Source organism: Vipera ursinii (genome assembly GCF_947247035.1).
Source record: "Vipera ursinii genome assembly, chromosome: 5".
Taxonomy (NCBI): Eukaryota; Metazoa; Chordata; class Lepidosauria; order Squamata; family Viperidae; genus Vipera; species Vipera ursinii.
The window spans coordinates 13,339,280-13,360,589 of NC_139518.1; the positions used below are offsets into that span (position 1 = coordinate 13,339,280).

The 21,310-nt window shown below is 39.5% G+C and overlaps 1 protein-coding gene across 4 annotated transcripts in view; it reads right to left on the minus strand.

The window, feature by feature from the left end:
* Nucleotides 1–21,310, minus strand: part of NAALADL2 (N-acetylated alpha-linked acidic dipeptidase like 2) — a 474,305-nt gene that overhangs the window by 357,046 nt on the left and 95,949 nt on the right. For all 4 annotated transcript variants that reach the window (XM_083363590.1, XM_083363589.1, XM_083363591.1 and 1 more), the window contains exons 2-3: nucleotides 13,240–13,510; nucleotides 432–551 (exon numbers count right to left, since the gene is read on the minus strand). In XM_083363590.1, coding sequence (XP_083219716.1) covers nucleotides 432–551; nucleotides 13,240–13,510 — 391 coding nt within the window. The remainder of the gene's footprint in view (nucleotides 1–431; nucleotides 552–13,239; nucleotides 13,511–21,310) is intronic.

Here is a 21,310-nt window from a genome sequence, read left to right on the forward strand (position 1 = left end):
TATGATACTCAATGCACTCAATGTACAAAGATACAAAGCTAACAGGTACCACTTGTTAACTTTCTACTGTCCACCAAAGTCAGTTGGACTAGAACTGTTACTGTCTCTTCTTTAAATTCTTGATCAACAAATATAGTAAAGTGATTAAGATATCAGAGGTATATAAATGAGATATACATTGAAGCCTCCATTTGATCATAGGAATCATTTGATAAATTAGAGCCAAGCCCTCTTTCTTCTACTGTATCTTTTTTTTCTTTTTTCAAAAAATAAAATCAGTTCATTAGAGAAAGGGTTTATAACATTTATAAATTTGGGGACTAAAGAAACAAGAAACAATTAAATGCAGCTTTACAAAACCACACCACAGTTATTACTTGCAATTCAAAAATCAGAAAGAAAAAATGCACTGGGGAAAATCCAGAACTAACCTTATATAGCAAAGGCATCTGTCCAAGTTTCAAAAGAGCTATTTTGCTGGACACATTAGTAAACTGTTTAATCCTGAGCAAATCTTCTGGACTTCCATATTGTACATCAAAGACTTCAGCCTAGAAAAACAAAAAGATGGATAATTGATTAGCATATTCTTTTTTCTATATATTAGGAATGAATAGGCAGATGGTATCCATAGATGTCTGGCTTATTCGCAATACTTGGTGTGAGAATCACCCGTTTGTCTTTACATGTCCATGAATATTATTTTGCTATTTATATGTGTTCACAATATTTTGTTCCCATGGACTCCACTTGCTTAATCAACTTATGCATATACATGTTAAGTAGTAAGCATACAAGCTACAATGATACCACGACATTGTTATGATTGCATTGTTACTGATCTGCAGGTTTGTTTCTGTAAATGGAAATGTTCTTCCACTTCAAACAGAGGACAATTCATAGCTCATTGATCAAACCTAGAAGAGTGACACAGAACAGTATATAGATTTTCCATCTCCTCTCTATAAATTCTTCTGAATATCACCCATGTAGTATCTTCCCATTCATTAAGCATCTATGTAGTCATAAATACACAGCCTTTATCTACCTGCAAAACACAGTCATATATCACACAGAAGAATAGTGCTTAAAGTCCATTAGAGATAGGTGATATTTTATCACACTCTATAAGATATTGGAACAATATGGTAGGTGTTTCATTAGTGGATAGAGACAATATGTTAACTTTGTACAGCAATAGCAATAGCACTTAAACCTATTTGCTTCATAATGCTTTACCAACCTCTCTAAGCAGTTTACAGAGTTCTCCTATTGCCCCCAATAATCTGGTTCCTCATTTTACCAACCTTGGAAGGATGGAAGGCTGAGTCAATCTTGAGCCGGTGAGAATTGAACTGCTGGCAGTTGGCAGTCAGCAGAATTAGCCTGCAATACTGCATTCTAACCACTGCATCACCACAGCTCCTTTTATGGCAAGAATACCCACTTGCTACCACAGAGGATTCTTGTGCTTGATATATAACTGTGTTTCAAAGGCTAGATGAGGGTTGTACAAATTATTTTAATGCAATGTTTTTAAACTATTTGCTTAATAGGTTTCCTGTGAATAGGGTGTTATTTCTGTTAATTACGTTTGAATTCACACTATGTTAATACATACATGCATGCATACCTACTTCCAGATCACACTATTCATTTTCAGGGTAAACAACCCATGAAAGCAGATAGAAGAAATAGTAAACTAAAGAAATTAACAGTGTGATAAGAAAGGTCAAAGGAAAGATGATTAATTGTAGCTATTTTTTAAAAAAAAATATATTCGAGTCAGTGTAGTTTTCTTGGCAAGATTTCAGAAATGGTTTACCATTGCCTGCTTCCTAGAGCCGAGAGAAAGTGACTGGCCCAAGGTCACCTAGCTGGTTTGGTGCTTAAGGCAGAGCTAGAACTCACAATTTCTAGCCTGAAGCCTTCATTACTATACCAATTAGGCTCTCAAATGTAGTATATTTTAACATTATTCCAATATCAGTCTCATTGTATTAAAACCAAGTGTAGCACGGTGTCTCAATGGTTAAGATGAGGGGTTTGTTGGCTGGCAAGATGGCAGCCCAGGTTCAAGATCTGAGCATTACATGACAGGGTGAGCTCCCATCCTTCCCCCAGCTCCTGCCAACCTAGCAGTTTGAAAACATGCAAATGTGAGTAGATGGGAAGGTGACAGTGCTGGCTACGTGACTATGGAAATGTCATCAGACAGCACTGGCTCAATGGTCTTGAAATGGAGATGAGCACCATCCCTTTTGGTTGGCAGTAAAATCCACAGGGACCCCCTTATACTAAAACCTTCTCCATACCTTTCTGTTCTCATGCACCATCTTTGCTTTGTCATATCCGTGCACCATTTTATATACCAACTTACTTCTTCTTTTTTTCAGTACCATGAATTTCTCAGTCTTTTCCTTTCTCTCCACTAATTTACGTTTCCTTCAAATATTTTTTTTGTGATTCCATCTTCATTCATTCTCTTTAAATAATCAAATTCATTCAATTTACTTTTCCATCCTTGGATCATTCATTTTTCTTTCCACATTTATTCTTGATCCAATTGCTTTTTGTTATACACACATGCTCCTTGTGTACATCATACCCACTGCCTACATACTACTATATACAGTATCTACCCCAGGTCCCATGTACTACTACATTTATACCAGCATCTGCACACAGTAAGTGCAGTTTTGTTTCCATTCATTTATAACTTGCATTTTCCCTACTAATGGAACTCTTTTCTCTTTGATACATTACTTTTCAGATCCATTGCCTTCATTGCCCCATAATATCTGCTTAATATTCTTTGCAAATTGTTTGGCTTCTCAGCCAACAAGAAAGCATTATCTGCACACAAAAGGACACCTACATTCACATCCCCAAGCATCTTAGCTCTAACATTACCATATGCATTCTGTTCATTATGCCTGAGGGGACAAGGGAAGATTACCTGGGCTTGTGTTATACCTGGGGGAACTTCCTTCCGGCTCAGCTGCTGCTACGTGAAACTGAGAGATATGCTTGTGAAAAATATCCAGGTATTCTCCTGTGAAAATACATGGCAGATTGTCTGATTCTCCCCATTTCAACCATTTGGAAGAGGAGCATAGTTAGAAAGACTGTGGTTGTCATTTTGGAGATGGAGTTCTCACAGCCACAGAGCACACAACCCGCTGATTAGAACCTTCAGCTGTTTAAGTAACTGAAGCAACCTTATACATTCCCATGTGCTCCCCAAAATAAACAAACAACAATACACAAAGGGAAATGCAGCCAGGGCTTGAAAGAAACATTCCCAAATGCATCTTCAGAAATCATACCCAGGATCTGTCAGATTTGCTTGGGAAAAATGATTCCATCCCATAAAATATTCTCAGGCACTGTTACTGCCATAGGAACCAAAGGAATGAGATTTTGTTTTTTTTTTAAAAAATTGCTTTTAAGAAATCATGACACATTTTGCAACTGTTTAGATTCACAATGCCTAGTGCCATATGGAGACTTAGCATGCAACTTCATGTGACTGTTAATGTAATTTGTCCAAGAAATCTTTTTTGAAAGCGAGATCATTCTGATATGCACATTTTCCTTAGTAGACTTTTACAGTGCAAATTCTTGTGGGTTAATCTCTTTTAAGGAATAGTGGACCTTTGATAGAATGGAATTTAATTTAGCAGACTTCAATGCAACGGCCAAAGTCTGTCTGTGTATATTATATGTTTCTATAGATTGGTAAAATCTCATTTGTCATTAAGATATGTAAAAGACTCATGAATATGCTCAAGCATTTAACATACATCTTCATGAAAGTTTATGAAATGGATAGCTGTCCATCCATAACATATCTGCCCTATTAGAGTTAATTCTGCTAGTTTTTAATCACATTGCAGAAAGAGCCAGTTTCTAAACCAGAGCAAATATGTGCAAACGTGCTTCTATTAGAAATCCACATACAAAGATATCTTATTATGTGAACATTAGCTCACAGGCACGTCTATAGAGCCCAAGTGGCATAGTGATTAGAATGCATTATTGCAGGCAAACTCTGCCCACAGCCTGGAGTTTGATTCTGATGGGGGCTCAAGGTTGACTCAGACTTCCATCCTTCCGAGGTCAGTAAAATGAAGACATAGATTGTTGGGGCCATATGCAAGTGCAGATAGTTTTCAACCACAACTGAGCCTCACATTTCAGTTGTTAAGTGAGAAATTGTTAAGAATGCTTTTATTTATTTATTTATTATTTATTTATTTATTTATTTATTTATTTATTTAATTGGATTTATATACCGCCCTTTCCCGAAGGACTCAGGACGGTTTACAGGGTATTTAAAACAAGAAATACAAAAGTTAAAAACAATTTAAAAAATTAAAACAATCCCTGAAAAAGTAAAAAAAAACCAATTAAAATTAAAATTAAAATTCTCAGCCTGGGCCAGAGAGCTCAAAGAGCCAGGTCTTCAGGTCCTGGTGAAATGAACGGAGGTCGGGGGCAGTCCGAAGCTCCATGGGCAGCTGGTTCCAGAAGGGAGGCACACCCACTGAGAAGGCCCTCCCCCTGGGTGTTACCCACCAGCAATCTTTTACCGGCGGCACCCTGAAAAGACCCTCCCCATTTTACAACTTTTCTTGCCACAGTTGTTAAGTGAATCACTGCAGTTGTTAACAAAAGAGTTATTAAGTGAATCTGGCTACTCCATTGACTTTGCTTGACCCTGGGAAACCCCAACCGTCATAAATCCATGCCATTTGCCACATCTCTATGGAGATGCCACAATGGTCATAAGTCACTTGTAACTTTGAACAATCACTAAATGAACTGTTGTAAGTCGAGGACTACCTATAATACTTTTACATAGTAAACCACCCAGAGAGTCATGTAAAGTTAAAACAATTAGCTAGTGGGACAACTTGCCTCAAAAAGTTGTGAATAATCCAACACTGGAAGTTTTTAAGAAGAGACTAGACAGCCATTTGTCTGGAATGCTATAGGGTTTCCTGCCTGAGCAGGGGGTTAGACTAGAAGACCTCCAAGGACCTATTCTATTCTATTCTATTCTATTCTATTCTATTCTATTCTATTCTATTCTATTCTATTCTATTCTATTCGATTCGATTGCTATGGGTTGGTATTTAAGCCTAAATGTTATTACTATTGCTATTGGATGTGAGTTTTTAATGTAGTTGTCTGCGTAAAAGCAAGGCAGAATTAATTAAAGGCTTGGGGGAAAAGGCAAAGGCTATGGAAACAAAAGAAGACCCTATTCCCATCTCTAGATGTTACTCAGTGTTATGGAAGTTCAAGAAGAGGAAAAGTGCCTTTGGGAGTGAAATTGAGTCATATATTTATATATTGCTGGAGAAAAAAGTTAAACACCTTCAGTATTGAAAGGCATGGCTAAAGCTATATGGATTATGTAGTTTCTCTGGATTCTGGGCATTTTAGACTCACTCTCATTTAATCAGCAAGGAAAATCTGCATTATTTCAGAGCCCAGAGATCATCTGTCTGGCAAAGTGTATGAAGATGTGGTCCTTATTAATCATGGATCTCACTTTATTATGTCCAATTGAATTTACAGGTTTGGAATTCAAATCTATTATCATCCATTTCAATCAACTTCAGATCTATGTTTTAAAAGTTGTTTCAGATTTCAAATATCAGTGAGGTATTATCAATTAATTATCAGTGAAACAATGGATGGAAATTAATCAAAGAGAAAAGCAACCTAGAACTAAGGAGAAATTTCCTAACAGTGTGAACAAGAAACCGGTGGAATGCTTGCTTTCCGATGTTGTGGGTGCTCTATCACTAAAGGCTTTTAAGAAAAGACTAGACAATCACTTGTCTGGAATGGTATAGGGTAGGGGTAGGCAACCTTGGCTCTTTTATGATTTGTGGACTTCAACTCCCAGAATTCCTTAGCCAGCATGGCTAAGCTTGGAAACCTCTCCCTTTCCCCTCATCATGGCTGGCTCAGGAATTCTGGGAGTTAAAGTCCACAAGTCATAAAAGAGCCAAGGTTGCCTACCCCTGGTATAGGGTCTCCTGCTTGAGCAGGGGTTCGGACTAGAAGACCCCTAAGGTCCCTTCCAACTTTGTAATTCTGTTATCAGGTGTAAAATAATCAAAATACCAAATTTTGTTCTTCAACATTTTGGGAAACCTCATGAGTTGGCAGCATCTATCCATTCTTGCATGAACTTGAAAAACTATGCAAAGTTTAGGTATCAGGAATGCCCAGATGATTTAAGAAAAAGTCCTAGGAGGAGGCAATGCACATCCATTATCTATAGCTGCCAAGAAATACAACATGGATGTTCATGAACTCACCAGGAAGTAGAGTCAGTTCAAAAGAGCATTGACTTTAAACTTTGGAAAAGATATGTAGAAAAATCTATTCCATTCATCATGTTTTAAGCATCCCTCTGGTTGTTTCAAGAAATACAGCTAACCATGTTCTACTTAGTGTTTAAATTATTAACTTTTCCCTCAATAATCTGTTCTATAGGATATGGCTGTCTGAGCTCAATATGATGATTAAGGTGATAGATTAGGATGGGAGACATCCACGTTCATGGCTACGTTCAGCCATGAAACTTATCCAGATGACTTTGGGACAGTCACTATCTCTCAGACAAACCAATCTCCCAGGTTAATTGTAGGTGTGAATGGAAAGCACGGTGCTCTATGAACTTGAGAAGGAAAGGTAGACTATGAATTTAATAAGTAACATTTGAATGCAGATTTCAGTCTTGATTTGTTTCATGCTGGACAAATTAAATTACTAATACATCAGAATTAGGAGGTAGAGATTAAAATTCAAATCAACATCACAGTCTGGGATATTGTGCTAGACTATTAAGAATGTTGCATATTCCCCCTATTAAAGGTTGCTACCCTCATTTAGAAACAGCATCTGGAAGATACCATTCTGATTATGGCATCAGTTCCATTAGTTGAGTCATGTTAATAAATAAATCATGTACAGGAAGCATTTTGTATAATTTACATAATGATGTCATGATGCAGGTGAAGTCACCTAGATCAGGGGTGTCAAACTGACTGGACGTGGGCCGGATGCGTCATGCCTAAACCCTGCCCACTCCATTGCCAGCAATGGGGCAAAAAGTCATGATATATCAGGACACATCATGTGATCTTGCGAGTTTGACACCCCAACCTAGACCCTTTGTCTCCTCTTTATGGACATTCATGCAAATAGAGATATAGGGTTTACAATATCCAATAGCTGCATTCCTAGCCTCTATTTCAGAAGCACACAATTTATATTCTTATAGAGATGTTCTTCCTTATTCCTGTGCAGACTGTGTTAAAAATACCACATTATTTCATTCTATATGTGGAATATACAAACCTATGCTATAAAAATATATTTAGCATGGGTATATTGGTCTGTTAAAAGGGACGTGGTAGCTCAGTGCGTTAGGACGCTGACCTTGTCGATCAGAAGGTTGGCAGTTTGGCGGGTCGAATCCCGAGTGCCGCGTAGCATAGTGAGCGCCTGTTACTCATCCCAGCTTCTGCCAACCTAGCAGTTCGAAAGCACATAAAAATGCAAGTAGAAAAATAGGGACCACTACGGTGGGAAGGTAACAGCGTTCTGTGCGCCTTTGGCATCTAGTCATGCCGGCCACATGACCACGGAGATGTCTTTGGACAAGTGCTGGCTCTTTGGCTTTGAAACGGAGATGAGCACTGGCCCCTAGAGTCAGAAATGACTAGCACACATATGTGGGGGAACCTTTACCTTTACCTTTTTATTGGTGTGTTATCTTTGATGTATAGAGAAGCAAGTCAGATTAGCACTTTCATTTACAAAATGGTTCATTTTCAATTCCCATTAGAACAGTAAGAGAAAAGAAGAGAAAAAACAGACCTATATTTTCCATAGGTCTCTCTGGAACTGAAAACAGCAGCTATGTCTTCTGCCTATTACCTTTAGTCATCTTTGTATCCTGCTAATCAAAGCACCTGAAAGGCAGGACAAGATGCAACAGATGGAAACTAATCTAGAAGAGAACCAAATTAGAACTAAGGAGAAATTTCCTGACAGTTAGAACAATTAATCAGTGGAACGACTTGCCTCCAATACTGGAGGTTTTTAAGAAGAGATCGGACAACCATTTGTCTGAAATGGTATAGGGTTCCCTGCTTGAGCAGGGGGTTGAACTAGAAGACCTCCAAGGTCCCTTCCAACTCTATTCTGTTATTATTGTATAGAGACACCACTGATTGTTGGAAGCACAGGACTCCAATATAAACTAGGATATCATGAAAATAACAAAATGTTGATAATATGATCCTGAGGCAAACCTGGCCTTCCAAACATGTAAGCCGTGTGCTTTGTGTTTTTTGCTTTACAATACACTTTTTTTTTCATTTGTCTCTCTTTCCCCATAGTATAATTATGATACGAGATTAATGTCTCCCCTCACATATACCATGATTCAAGATGAAACTAGGGACAATGGACCGGGGATGCTAACTTCATCAATGTGACATATAAGGACTGCAAATTATATGCAATCAGGCCATGGTTTTCAAAAGGAAATCTTACTATTGGAATTAGCCTCTTCATCTTAAAGATATAAGTAGTTGTGGCATCTTGTAGAAAACTTGCACCATCACAGCACTGATTACATTAACTCAGATGGTGGAGATGTATAATTAGGTAAACTTAATAGGGCTTTGTGTCTAGCAAAAGCCCTAATTCTTTTTACATTTGCAGGTGGCTAAGTTTAATTATACAGTATGAACACCAGATGCATCTTCAGTTTTTGAGGCCTACATATATCCAGATCAGGCATTGCTCAAAAGCAGGTGGGGATGCTTGTAAATTTATCTCCCCATATGCTCTTGTTCTGTGCACATATATAGATCACAAATTCCTTTGGGCTTAGATTATTCACATCGATGCTCAGTTCTCACCTAAAACAAAATAAACTTTAAATACAAGTAGCAGAAAAGGTTTGGTATGTATAATCATGCAGAAGTTTCAGATGAAAAATTGTTCCGTAAGTTCTTCTCTGTACAGTTTGAGAACAAACATTATCATATAAATAAGGATATTTTAAACGTAGGCTCTATCTAGTCAATACTGATGATGAAACTAGATATATTAATAAAACATTAATAAATATATGTGGATTTCTTCCTTTTTATTAAAAAAGTTACTTCATAAATGAATTTACTTCATAAATTACTTCATAAATGAATTGTCTTACAGTTTAAGACTCCAGGAAATGACAATGACGATTGATCTATCCAAGCAATAAAGTTAGGTATATAAGATTTTTATGTTTTAATCCTCTCATGTTGTATTCAGCCATGTTGACCTAAGAGGAATTTTTTTTTTGGATGGGGAAGGGAGAATTAGACTGCTTCTAATTAATAATCTCATTAGTAGATGTCTCCTTATTAAGAGTGCATTCTACTCTGTGTCGGGAAAAGCCATGCATTGATTCTGGTTGAAACTGAAGTGAGGTTTGTTTGTTTTTTATTCAAGGATACATGGATATCTATTCTTTGATGGATAATTTCCAAATTTAAACAAGCAAAATAGTCATTATCATGTATACTGATCCATAAACTACAAAGTGGTTGAGAACACTTAAGATGATAAGGTGAGGTGAGGTGAGGTAGGATAGGATAGGATAAGGTAAGGTAAGGTAAGGTAAGGTAAGGTAAGGTAAGGTAAGGTAAGATAAGATAAGATAAGATAAGATAAGATAAGATAAGATAAGATAAGATAAGATAAGATAAGATAAGATAAGATAAGATAAGATAAGATAAGATAAGATAAGAATCTTTCTTGCCATTTTTACTGTGGGCACACTGGAATACATTTGAAATAAAATTATGTTCCCTGCTCTCAAAAGAAAGTATATATACACACATACACACACACACACACACACACACACACACACACACATATATATAAAGACCACCAAAAAAAGATAAAATCAACTTCTATAAGCCAAGAAATCCAACAAACAATCATTCCTAGGGAGAAGTCATCCAGATGCCCAAAACTATATGGCCTCCCCAAAATACACAAAGATGGAATCCCACTAAGACCCATAGTAAGTTCTATAGGCTCACCACTACAAAACTTAGCTAAATACCTAGCAAAACAATTACAACCTCAAGCAGAAATGGCAGCTTCATATGTCCAAAACTCATACCACTTTATAGAATTAGTGAAAAATCTACAGATAGACCAAAAAGACTTGCTAGTCAGCTTCGATGTGGTATCACTATTCACCCAGGTGCCAGTCCAAGAAGCTCTATCAACAATAAGAAGCAAATACCAACCACCAAACCATATTATAGAACTAGCAGAACACTGCTTATCAAACACATACTTCATACACAGAGGCCAGAGATACAAACAAATAGAAGGCGCACCAATGGGATCCCCTCTATCACCAGTTATCGCCAACCTTTTCATGGAAGAATTTGAAACTAACGCTCTGGAAAAGACTACAAACAAACCAAAACTGTGGCTCAGATATGTGGATGACACCTTCGTGATCTGGCCCCACGGAAGAAAGGAGCTAGAAAACTTCCTAACACACCTGAACAGCCTACATCCCAAAATAAAATTCACCATGGAGATTGAAACAAACAACGAGTTACCTTTCCTGGATGTACTTATATACAAAAAACAAAACAGCACCCTAGGACACACAGTCTACCGAAAGAAAACACACACCAACCGTTACCTCAATGCGCAATCACATCATCATCCAGCACAAATAAATTCAGTAGCCAAAACACTAATAACAAGAACCAGACGCCTTGCAGATGAAACACATATACAAACAGAACTACACACCCTGACAGACATATTGACAGCAAACAAGTTCCAAAAAAACAAAATCACCAATATGATTCAGCAGGGGACTCCGAAACAGAAAAACATCCAAGAAGAAGAACAGAACAACGGACGAGCCATCTTGCCCAACATAAAAGGAACAACCGACAAAATCAGTAAAGTACTACGCAAACATAACATCAAAACCGCATTTAACACTGACAGAAAGATATCAACCATCCTGAGAAATCCCAAAGACAAAATAGAACTGGAAAACCAGGGCATATACCAAATCCCATGCGCCTCCTGTCCAGCAACATACATCGGACAGACTAACAGAAGAATAGAGGTACGTGTAGAAGAACATAAGAACTCAGTACAGAAGAAAGATCACACATCTTCACTAGTACAACACATAAACACTACGGGACACAACATCAATTTTGAAGGTACAAAAACAATCGCCAAAATAGAACATCTCAATAGCAGAATAATCAGAGAAGCCATTGAAATAGAAAAACACCCAGACAGTATGAACAAGCGAGACGACACCTCCCGCCTACATGCCATTTGGAAACCAGCATTGATAGAGAAACGAATTTCAGCAAACAAGGATTTAAAAAACCAACAAACAACCCCAAATGCCACCAGCCCCAGCAAGACTCATCCACACCCAGAACAAAAACTCTCCCACACAGAAGACAGAACAAGTCAAGCAAAAGTGCCATCACCCAAGCAGAAGAACGCACACACGAACCTGACTGACCCATACCAGAGATACATAGCAGGTCCTCGAACTCGGAGCCAAACCAAAGCTCTGGAGGCCACTACACAGCCCACTCCTCAGGACACCAAATCACAACACTCAGGATATTACAACACAACAAAAAACCCCACCCATTCGGAACACCCCCCACCCAATCAGAAGACAGCCACGCCTCCAACCAATCAGAAGACAACCACGCATCCACCCAATCAGAAGACAGCCACGCCTCCACTCAATCAGAAGACAACCACGCCTCCACCCAGTCGGAGGACACCCCCACCCAATCAGAAAGCAGCCACGCCTCCACCCAGTCAGAACACAGCCCCACCGGCAGTTGGAAGGAAAGGAACAGCCAGACCACGCATTGCTCCTGGAAGCAGCAGGAGGAACACTCCGGCCTGATGATGACGGATGGGATTTCGTCGAAACGTCGCCACAACTTTCTGAAGATGAAAGGAACGCGGGAAGAAACCCGAGACTCTAGTTCTACATATATATATATATATATATATATATATATATATATATATATATATGTGTGTGTGTGTGTGTGTGTGTGTGTGTGTGTGTGTGTGTGTGTGTGTATAAAGAGAGAGAGAGAGAGAGAGAGAGAGAGAGAGAGAGAGAGAGAGAGAGAGAGAGAACTTGAGACTTCACAGGGATTGATGCTATTTGGAACAAAACTGAATCTGGAAGTTCTGCTTCGGATACCACGAAGCCTCCTCCCAAAAGGTAACAAGGAAAACAGGTCATGGAGAGTATGTGTAGCGTCCCAGACAATCCTGTGGGCCTTGCTCAAGCATCGCTTATATGCCCATGTCCTGGATAGCAGAAGTGAACTATCAATAATCTTTTCTACCATACTCACCACTCTTTGAACCACCTTCCTGTCTGAAGCAGCACTTCTTTAGTTAGCCCTGATTAGTATTCAGGTAGTCCTCATTTAACAATGGTAATTGGGACAAGTAACTCCATCATTAAGTGATGGTGTTGTAAAGCATCATGACATGTGACCATTTGTGACAGCAGTTGCAGTAGCAACTAGCAGCAATTGGTTTAGCCCATCTGCATTTGAAAGACAAAGGCCACCCTTCTGAAGACAGCAAAGTTCACATTCTTGGACAGAGAGGACCACTGATTTGAGGGGTAAAAAAAAGCCATTTTGTCAAAACTGAACTCAACAGAGGGACAGGGATACGATACTACTTATCTCCTGTTTACAACACAGTCCTTTCAGCAGTTCCAAGAAGGTTCCACACCCATTTGCACTTTGATTCTGAGGATACAGATAATTCCCCCCCAAGTGGTCTGAACGGCCCTCAGAGAGACTGAAAAAGCTTCTTGGATGAGAAGCAAAACATTTTCAAAGAAAAAAACAACAACCAAGAAAGTCCAGCTACCTTTGGAAAAGCACCTTTGGGACAACCACGACATGGATCATTGAGAATATCCATAGACATGATCACAGTGTTTCATGACTGCTATTTGTGACCTCCATAATTTATCTTGCCATTGTAACAGAATACAGTTAATCATTTAACAGGCTTACATCCACATGAGTTTTCCCCCCCTTTCTGCTTGATTTTTACACCAATGTAACACATACAAATGGGTCATATTACCGTGAGAGTTCCTTTGGCAGAGTAAGCAGCATAGGAGTACAGAAGGTCTTTACTGTGGTGAGTTTGGGTCTCTTTGTTACATGGCTGTCCATTAGGATAATAGCATTCCCCAGTGTTATTCAGAGTCACTGTATTTGGAGAAGAGCCTGGCAAGTCAAGCAAGACAGTGTAGTTGATAAGCTGGACATCTTCAAGACCTAAGGTTGTCCACTGACCCAGAAGTTTTGTTGCAACATCTCTATCTTCTTTTCCATTCTGCTGTACCAAATCTCTACAAGAAACAATATCAAACACCATTATGTGTACAGATTGCCTTTTCCAATTAAAATAAATAAACTTTTGATTATGTATATGGTTAACTTAGAATCTATTTTTTTATAAAACAAGGAAACAAAGAAATGTTGCTCTATGAATATCTACTAGATGAGTTTACTTATTGTATTAAGTCATTGTTTACCTAAGCATAATTGAGGAATAAATCACAATCATCTGAGTTTGCACAATAGCATGTTAAAGCCATAGATTAAAAACCACATTAGGTAGTTTCAACCAGCATATTAACCAAAATCTGAGCCAAAAATTAGTAGAGGTGATGAAACTTTGAATATATATATATATAGTCACACCGGTGACAGCTCATATATTTGTGTAAATTACTAACAAAGAATTAAGGGAGACTGAAATGCATTTCAAACTTATTAGTTTTCATCAGTCAGCCATACCCTTCTGAGATTCGAACCTGGGCTGATTGCACATTAGGCAGTTGTTTTACCTCTTGAGCCACAGGATCTCTCTCGCTTTGTTAGCTTTAGAAGCAAGGGGAGATATGTGTCAAATACTTGTTAACTATTTAGATTACCTTGCTAGGCCTCAAACATGGGACAAATCTTTATTTCCTGTTTCAGCCTATCTTGAAGGCCATCGAACAGGCAGTAGTCACACCGGTGACAGCTCATATATTTGTGTAAATTACTAACAAAGCATGCTTCTCCCAGAAGAAGGAAGCTGAAGCCACCAGCCTGAGGATGACGGATGGGATTCTGTCGAAACGTTGCTCCTACACCTTCAATTCTACGCGGGGAAAAACCCGAATGACCAAAGATCCACATACAAACACCCGCGAAAACCTCAGAAAACATATATATATATACATATATATATATATATATATATATATATATATATATATATATATATATATATATATATATATATATATATATATATATATATATATATATATATATATATATATATATATATATATATATATATGTTTTCTGAGGTTTTCGCGGGTGCCTGTATGTGGATCCTTGGTTTTTCGGGTTTTTCCCCGCGTAGAACTAGAGGTGTAGGCGCAACATTTCAACGGAATCCCATCCGTCATCATCAGGCTTTAGCTTCCTTCTTCTGGGAGAAGCATGTGGCTGTTTGTTCCTCTTTTTTAAACTGCCAGAGGGGGTGTGTTCTGTGGAGGTGTGCTCTGATTGGGTAGGGGACCAAGTGTGTTCTGATTGGGTGGGAGTGTGTTTTGAATGGTGGGTGTGTTCTGATTGGGTGGGGGGGTGTTCTGAGTGGATGGGCTGGTCTCAGCTGCCAGCTCCAGACCTGAGCTGGTGAGTTGTGCTGCTTTTGTTCGGCTTCGTGTTTGTGGTGGTGCCATGTTTTTATAGTGGGTGTCAGTTTGCTTATTGTGTGGTTTGGAGGGGTTTAAAGTGGCTGATGTTGCAGCTGTAGTTAGGTTTCTGTTTTGTGGTTGTGTGTCTTTATCGTTGTGGGTTCGGATTTGCTTTTTGAATGGTTGTGTGGTGGTGATGTCATGTGATGTTATCATGAGTTTGGGTCTGGTATCATTCTTGGTGGTTGGGCCTCGTCTGTCAATCAAGGCGGGTTTCCAAATGGCTGGTAGATGAGAGGTATCATCTCGTTTATTCAGAAAAACGCCCCCACAGCATGAATACATGGGGCAAATCTTTATTTCCTGTTTTCAGCCTTATCTCAAAGGCCATCAAACAGGCTGTAGTCACACCGGACAGTTCATATATTTGTGTAAATTACTAACAAAGAATTAATATATATATACACACACATACTTACATACATACATATATATACACACAGACACACACACACACAGACATATATATATATATATATATATATATATATATATATATATATATATATATATATATATGTGTGTGTGTGTGTGTGTGTGTGTGTGTGTGTGTGTGTGTGTGTGTGTGTGTGTTTCAAATGTTAACTATTTAGATTACCTTGCTAGGCCCCAAACATGGGGCAAATCTTTATTTCCTGTTTTCAGCCTATCTTGAAGGCTATCGAACAGGCAGTAGTCACATCGGACAATTCATATATTTGTGTAAATTACTAACAAAGAATTAAAGGGAAACTGAGATGCATCTCAGTTTCCCTTTAATTCTTTGTTAGTAATTTACACAAATATATATATATATATATATATATATATATATATATATATATATATATATATATATATATATATATATATGTTTTCTGAGGTTTTCGCGGGTGTTCGTATGTGCATCTTTGGTTATTCGGGTTTTTCCCCGCGTAGAACTAAAGGTGTAGGGGCGACGTTTCGACGGAATCCCATCCGTCATCATCAGGCTGGTGGCTTCTGCTTCCTTCTTCTGGGAGAAGCATGTGGCTGTTTGTTCCTCTTTTTTAAACTGCCAGAGGGGGTGTGTTCTGTGGGTGGAGGTGTGCTCTGATTGGGTGGGGGAGTAAGTGTGTTCTGATTGGGTGGGAGTGTGTTTTGAATGGTGGGTGTGTTCTGATTGGGTGGGGGTGTGTTTTGAGTATATGGGCTGGTCTCAGCTGCCAGCCTTAGACCTGAGCTGGTGAGTTGTGCTGCTTTTGTTCGGCTTCGTGTTTGTGGTGGTGCCATGTTTTTATAGTGGGTGTCAGTTTGCTTATTGTGTGGTTTGGAGGGGTTTAAAGTGGCTGATGTTGCAGCTGTAGTTAGGTTTCTGTTTTGTGGTTGTGCCTCGTTATCATTGTGGGTTCGGATTTGCTTTTTGAATGGTTGTGTGGTGGTGATGTCATGTGGTGTTATCATGAGTTTGGGTCTATCATTCTTGGTGGTTGGGACTCGTCTGTCAATCAAGGCGGGTTTCCAAATGGTTGGTAGGCGAGAGGTATCATCTCGTTTGTTTATGCTGTGGGGGCGTTTTTCTATCTCAATGGCTTCTCTGATTATTCTGTTGTTAAAATGTTCAATTTTGGCGATAGTTTTGGTTTTTTTAAAATCAATTTCATGTCCCGTGGCTTCAAAGTGTTGGACCAGGGATGAAGTTTGTTCTCCTTTTCTGAGTGAGTTTTTGTGCTCTTCAATGCGTGCACTTATTCTTCTGTTGGTCTGTCCGATGTATGTGGTGGGGCAGGTGGTGCATGGGATTTCGTATACTCCTTGGTTTTCTAAGCCAATTATGTCCTTGGGGTTTCTTAGGATGGTGGATATTTTTCTGTCTGTGTAGAATGCTGTTTTGATGTTGTGTTTTTGGAGGACCTTACTGATTCTGTCTGTGGTCCCTTTTAAGTATGGGAGGAGGGCTTTGCCATTTTCTTGTTCTCTGTCTTGGGTTTTTGTGGGTGTCTCTCTTCGGATTAAGTTGGTAATCGTGTTTCTTTGGAATCCATTGGCTGTTAGTACATTAGTGAGAGTGTGTAGTTCGGTTTTTTGGTGTTGTTCGTCAGCTAGGTGTTTTGTTCTGGAGAAGAGTGTCTTGGCTATGGAGTTGATCTGTGCTGGGTGGTGGTGTGAGAGTGCGTTCAGATAGCGGTTTGTGTGTGTTTTTTATGGTAGATAGTGTGTCCTAGGGAGCCGTTGGATTTCTTGTAGACTAAGACATCAAGGAAGGGGAGTTGATTGTTAGCTTCTGTTTCCATAGTGAATTGTATTTTGGGGTGTAGGCTATTGAGGTGTGTGAGGAAGTCATCCAGTTTTTCTTTGCCGTGTGGCCAGATTACGAAGGTGTCATCTACGTATCTGAGCCAGAGTTTGGGTTTGTGGTTGGATTTTTCTAGAGCGAGGGTTTCAAAGTGTTCCATGTAGAGGTTTGCGATGACAGGTGAAAGGGGTGATCCCATGGGTACTCCTTCCATTTGTTTGTATCTTTGTCCATTGTAGATGAAGTATGTGTTAGATAGGCAGTGGTTGTTCAGATCTAGGATGTGTTTTGGGGGGTTGTATTTATTTAGGATAGCTGTCAAGGCTTCTTTGATTGGCACTTGGGTATATATATTGTTGTTGTTAGCTGCGAAGTCGTGTCCGACCCATCGCAACCCTATGGACAACATTCCTCCAGGCCTTCCTGTCCTCTACCATCTTCTGGAGTCCATTTAAGCTCACACCTACTGCTTCAGTGACTCCATCCAGCCACCTCATTCTCTGTCGTCCCCTTCTTCTATTGCCCTCGATTTTCCCCAGCATTAGGCTCTTCTCCAGGGAGTCCTTCCTTCTCATTAGGTGGCCAAAGTACTTGAGTTTTAGCTTCAGGATCTGGCCTTCTAAAGAGCAGTCAGGATTGATCTCCTCTAGGACTGACCGGTTTGATCGCCTTGCAGTCCAAGGGACTCGCAGGAGTCTTCTCCAGCACCACAGTTCAAAGGCCTCAATTCTTTGGCGCTCAGCCTTTCTTATGGTCCAACTTTCACTACCATACATTGCAACTGGAAAGACCATAGCCTTGACTATACGCACTTTTGTTGACAGGGTGATGTCTCTGCTTTTTAGTGTGCTGTCTAGATTTGCCATGGCTTTCCTCCCCAGGAGCAAGCGTCTTTTAATTTCTTGGCTACAGTCCCCATCTGCAGTGATCTTGGAGCCCAGGAAAATAAAATCTGTCACTACCTCCATTTCTTCCCCATCTATTTGCCAGGAATTGAGAGGGCCAGATGCCATGATCTTGGTTTTCTTAATGTTAAGTTTCAACCCAAGTTTTGCACTCTCCTTCTTCACCTGCAACAAGAGGCTCTTTAGTTCTTCTTCACTTTCTGCCATTAGAGTGGTATCATCTGCGTATCTTAGGTTGTTGATATTTCTTCCGGCAATCTTAATTCCAACTTTTGATTCATCTAGCCCTGCCTTTCTCATGATGTGCTCTGCATATAAGTTAAATAGGCAGGGCGACAGTATACAGCCTTGCCGGACTCCTTTCCCAATTTTGAACCAATCAGTGGTTCCGTGTCCAGTTCTCACTGTTGCTTCTTGACCCGCATATAGGTTTCTCAAGAGACAAATAAGATGGTCTGGTACTCCCATCTCTTTAAGAACTTGCCACAGTTTGTTATGATCCACACAATCAAAGGCTTTAGCATAGTCAATGAAGCAGAAGTAGATGTTTTTCTGGAACTCCCTAGCTTTCTCCATGATCCAGCGTATGTTGGCAATTTGATCTCTAGTTCCTCTGCCTCTTCGAAATCCTGCCTGCACTTCTGGTAGTTCTCGATCCACATACTGCTGAAGTCTAGCTTGTAGGATTTTAAGCATGACTTTACTAGCATGAGAAATGAGTGCAATGGTGCGATAGTTTGAACATTCTTTGGCACTGCCTTTCTTAGGAATTGGAATGTAAACTGATCTTTTCCAATCCTGTGGCCACTGTTGAGTTTTCCAAATTTGCTGGCAAATTGAGTGTAGCACTTTTACTGCATTGTCTTTTTAGATTTTGAATAGCTAAGCTGGAATACTGTCACCTCCACTAGCTTTGTTGTTGCTCAACTTTTCTAAGGCCCACTTCACTTCACATTCTAGGATGTCTGGCTCGAGGTCAGTGACCACCTCATTGTGATTATCACGGACGTTAAGCTCATTCTTGTATAGTTCTTCTGTGTAATTTTGCCACCTCTTCTTAATCTCTTCTGCCTCTGTTAGGTCCCTGCCATTTTGGTCCTTTATCATGCCCATTTTTGCATTAAACGTTCCCTTCATTTCTCCAATTTTCTTGAAAAGATCTCTGGTCCTCCCTATTCTATTGTTTTCTTCTATTTCTTTGCACTGTTCATTTAAGAAGGCATTCTTATCTCTTCTAGCTATTCTCTGGAATTCTGCATTCAATTGGGTGTATCTTTCTTTTTCTCCCTTGCCTTTCGCTTCCCTCCTTTCCTCAGCTATTTGCAAAGCTTCCTCAGACAGCCATTTTGCTTTCTTGCATTTCTTTTTCTTTGGGATGGTTTTGGTTGCTACCTGTTGTACAATGTCACGAACCTCTGTCCATAGTTCTTCAGGCACTCTGTCTATCAGATCTAATTCCTTAAATCTATTTGTCACCTCTACTGTATATTCAACAGGGATATGATTTAATTCATACCTGACTGGCCTAGTGCTTTTCCCTACTTTCTTCAGTTTAAGCCTAAACTTTGCAAGGAGAAGCTCATGGTCTCAGCCACAGTCAGCTCCTGGTCTTGTTTTTACTGACTGTATAGAGCTTCTCCATCTTTGGCTGCAGAGCATATAGTCAATCTGATTTCTGTGTTGACCATCTGGTGATGTCCATGTGTAGAGCCGTCTCTTGGGTTGTTGGAAAAGAGTGTTTGCTATGACCATCGTATTCTCTTGACAGAATTCTATCAGCCTGTGCCCTGCTTCATTTTGCACTCCAAGGCCAAACTTGCCTGTTATTCCAGTTATCTTTTGGCTTCCTACTTTAGCATTCCAATCCCCCATGATGATAAGAACATCATTTTTTGGTGTTAGTTCTATAAGGTGCTGTAGTGCTTCATAGAACTGGTCAATTTCATCCTCTTCAGCACTGGTGGTTGGGGCATAGACTTGGACTACTGTGATATTGAATGGTTTGCCTTGGATTCGAACTGAGATCATTCTGTCATTTTGAGGATTGTATCCCAGTATTGCTTTTCCTACTCTTTTATTGACTATGAAGGCTACTCCATTTCTTCTGAAGGATTCTTGCCCACAGTAGTATACCTGATGGTCATCTGAATTAAATTCACCCATTCCTGTCCATTTTAGTTCGCTGATACCTAAGATGTCAATGTTCAGTCTTGTCATCTCTTGTTTGACCACGTCCAGTTTTCCTTGATTCATGGATCTTACATTCCAGGTTCCTATGGAGAAAAAATATTTACAGCATCGGACTTTCCTTTCACCACCAGACACATCCACAGCTGAGCGTCCTTTCGGCTTTGGCCCAGTCGCTTCATTCTTTCTGGCGCTACTAGTACTAGCCCTCTGCTCTTCCCCAGTAGCATATTGGACGCCTTCCGACCTGAGGGGCTCATCTTCCAGCGTCATATCGTTTTGCCTTTTGGTACTGTCCATAGGGTTTTCATGGCAAAGATACTGGAGTGGGTTGCCATTTCCTTCTCCAGTGGATCACGTTTTGTCAGAACTCTCTGCTATGACCTGTCCGTCTTGGGTGGCCCTGCACGGCATAGCTCATAGCTTCATTGAATTACGCAAGCCCCTTCGCCACGACAAGGCAGTAATCCATGAAGGGGTATATATATATATATATATATATATCTTTTTTTAAAAAAAGTTATCTATGTTGTTGTTGTTAGTTGCGAAGTCGTGTCCGACCCATCGCGACCCTATGGACAATGTTCCTCCAGGCCTTTCTGTCCTCTACCATCTATATACACACACATAAAAAGTAATAAAGGCAGGATAAAAATAGAAGAAAAAATAAAAAAAATATAATTGAGCACCATAAAACTATTGTGAAGGAAGGAGTTTGTTCATGGTTTTCCCAAGGATTTTAATTTAGGAACCATGGTGGTTCAGTGGTTAGAATGCAGTATTGGAGGCTAACTCTGCCCACTGCCAGGAGTTCAGTCTTGACTGGCTTGTGGTTGACTTAGCCTTCCATCCTTCCAAGATTGATGAAATGAGGATTCAGATTCTTGGGGGGCAACATGCTGACTCTTTAAACCTCTTAAGAATGGGTTGTAAAGCACTGTGAAGTGATATATGTCTAAGTGCTATTGCTATTGCTATTTGTCTGAATTTACTTATGGAAAATAACAATTATGTCAAACCATATCATTAATTGCCTAAGCTTGATTT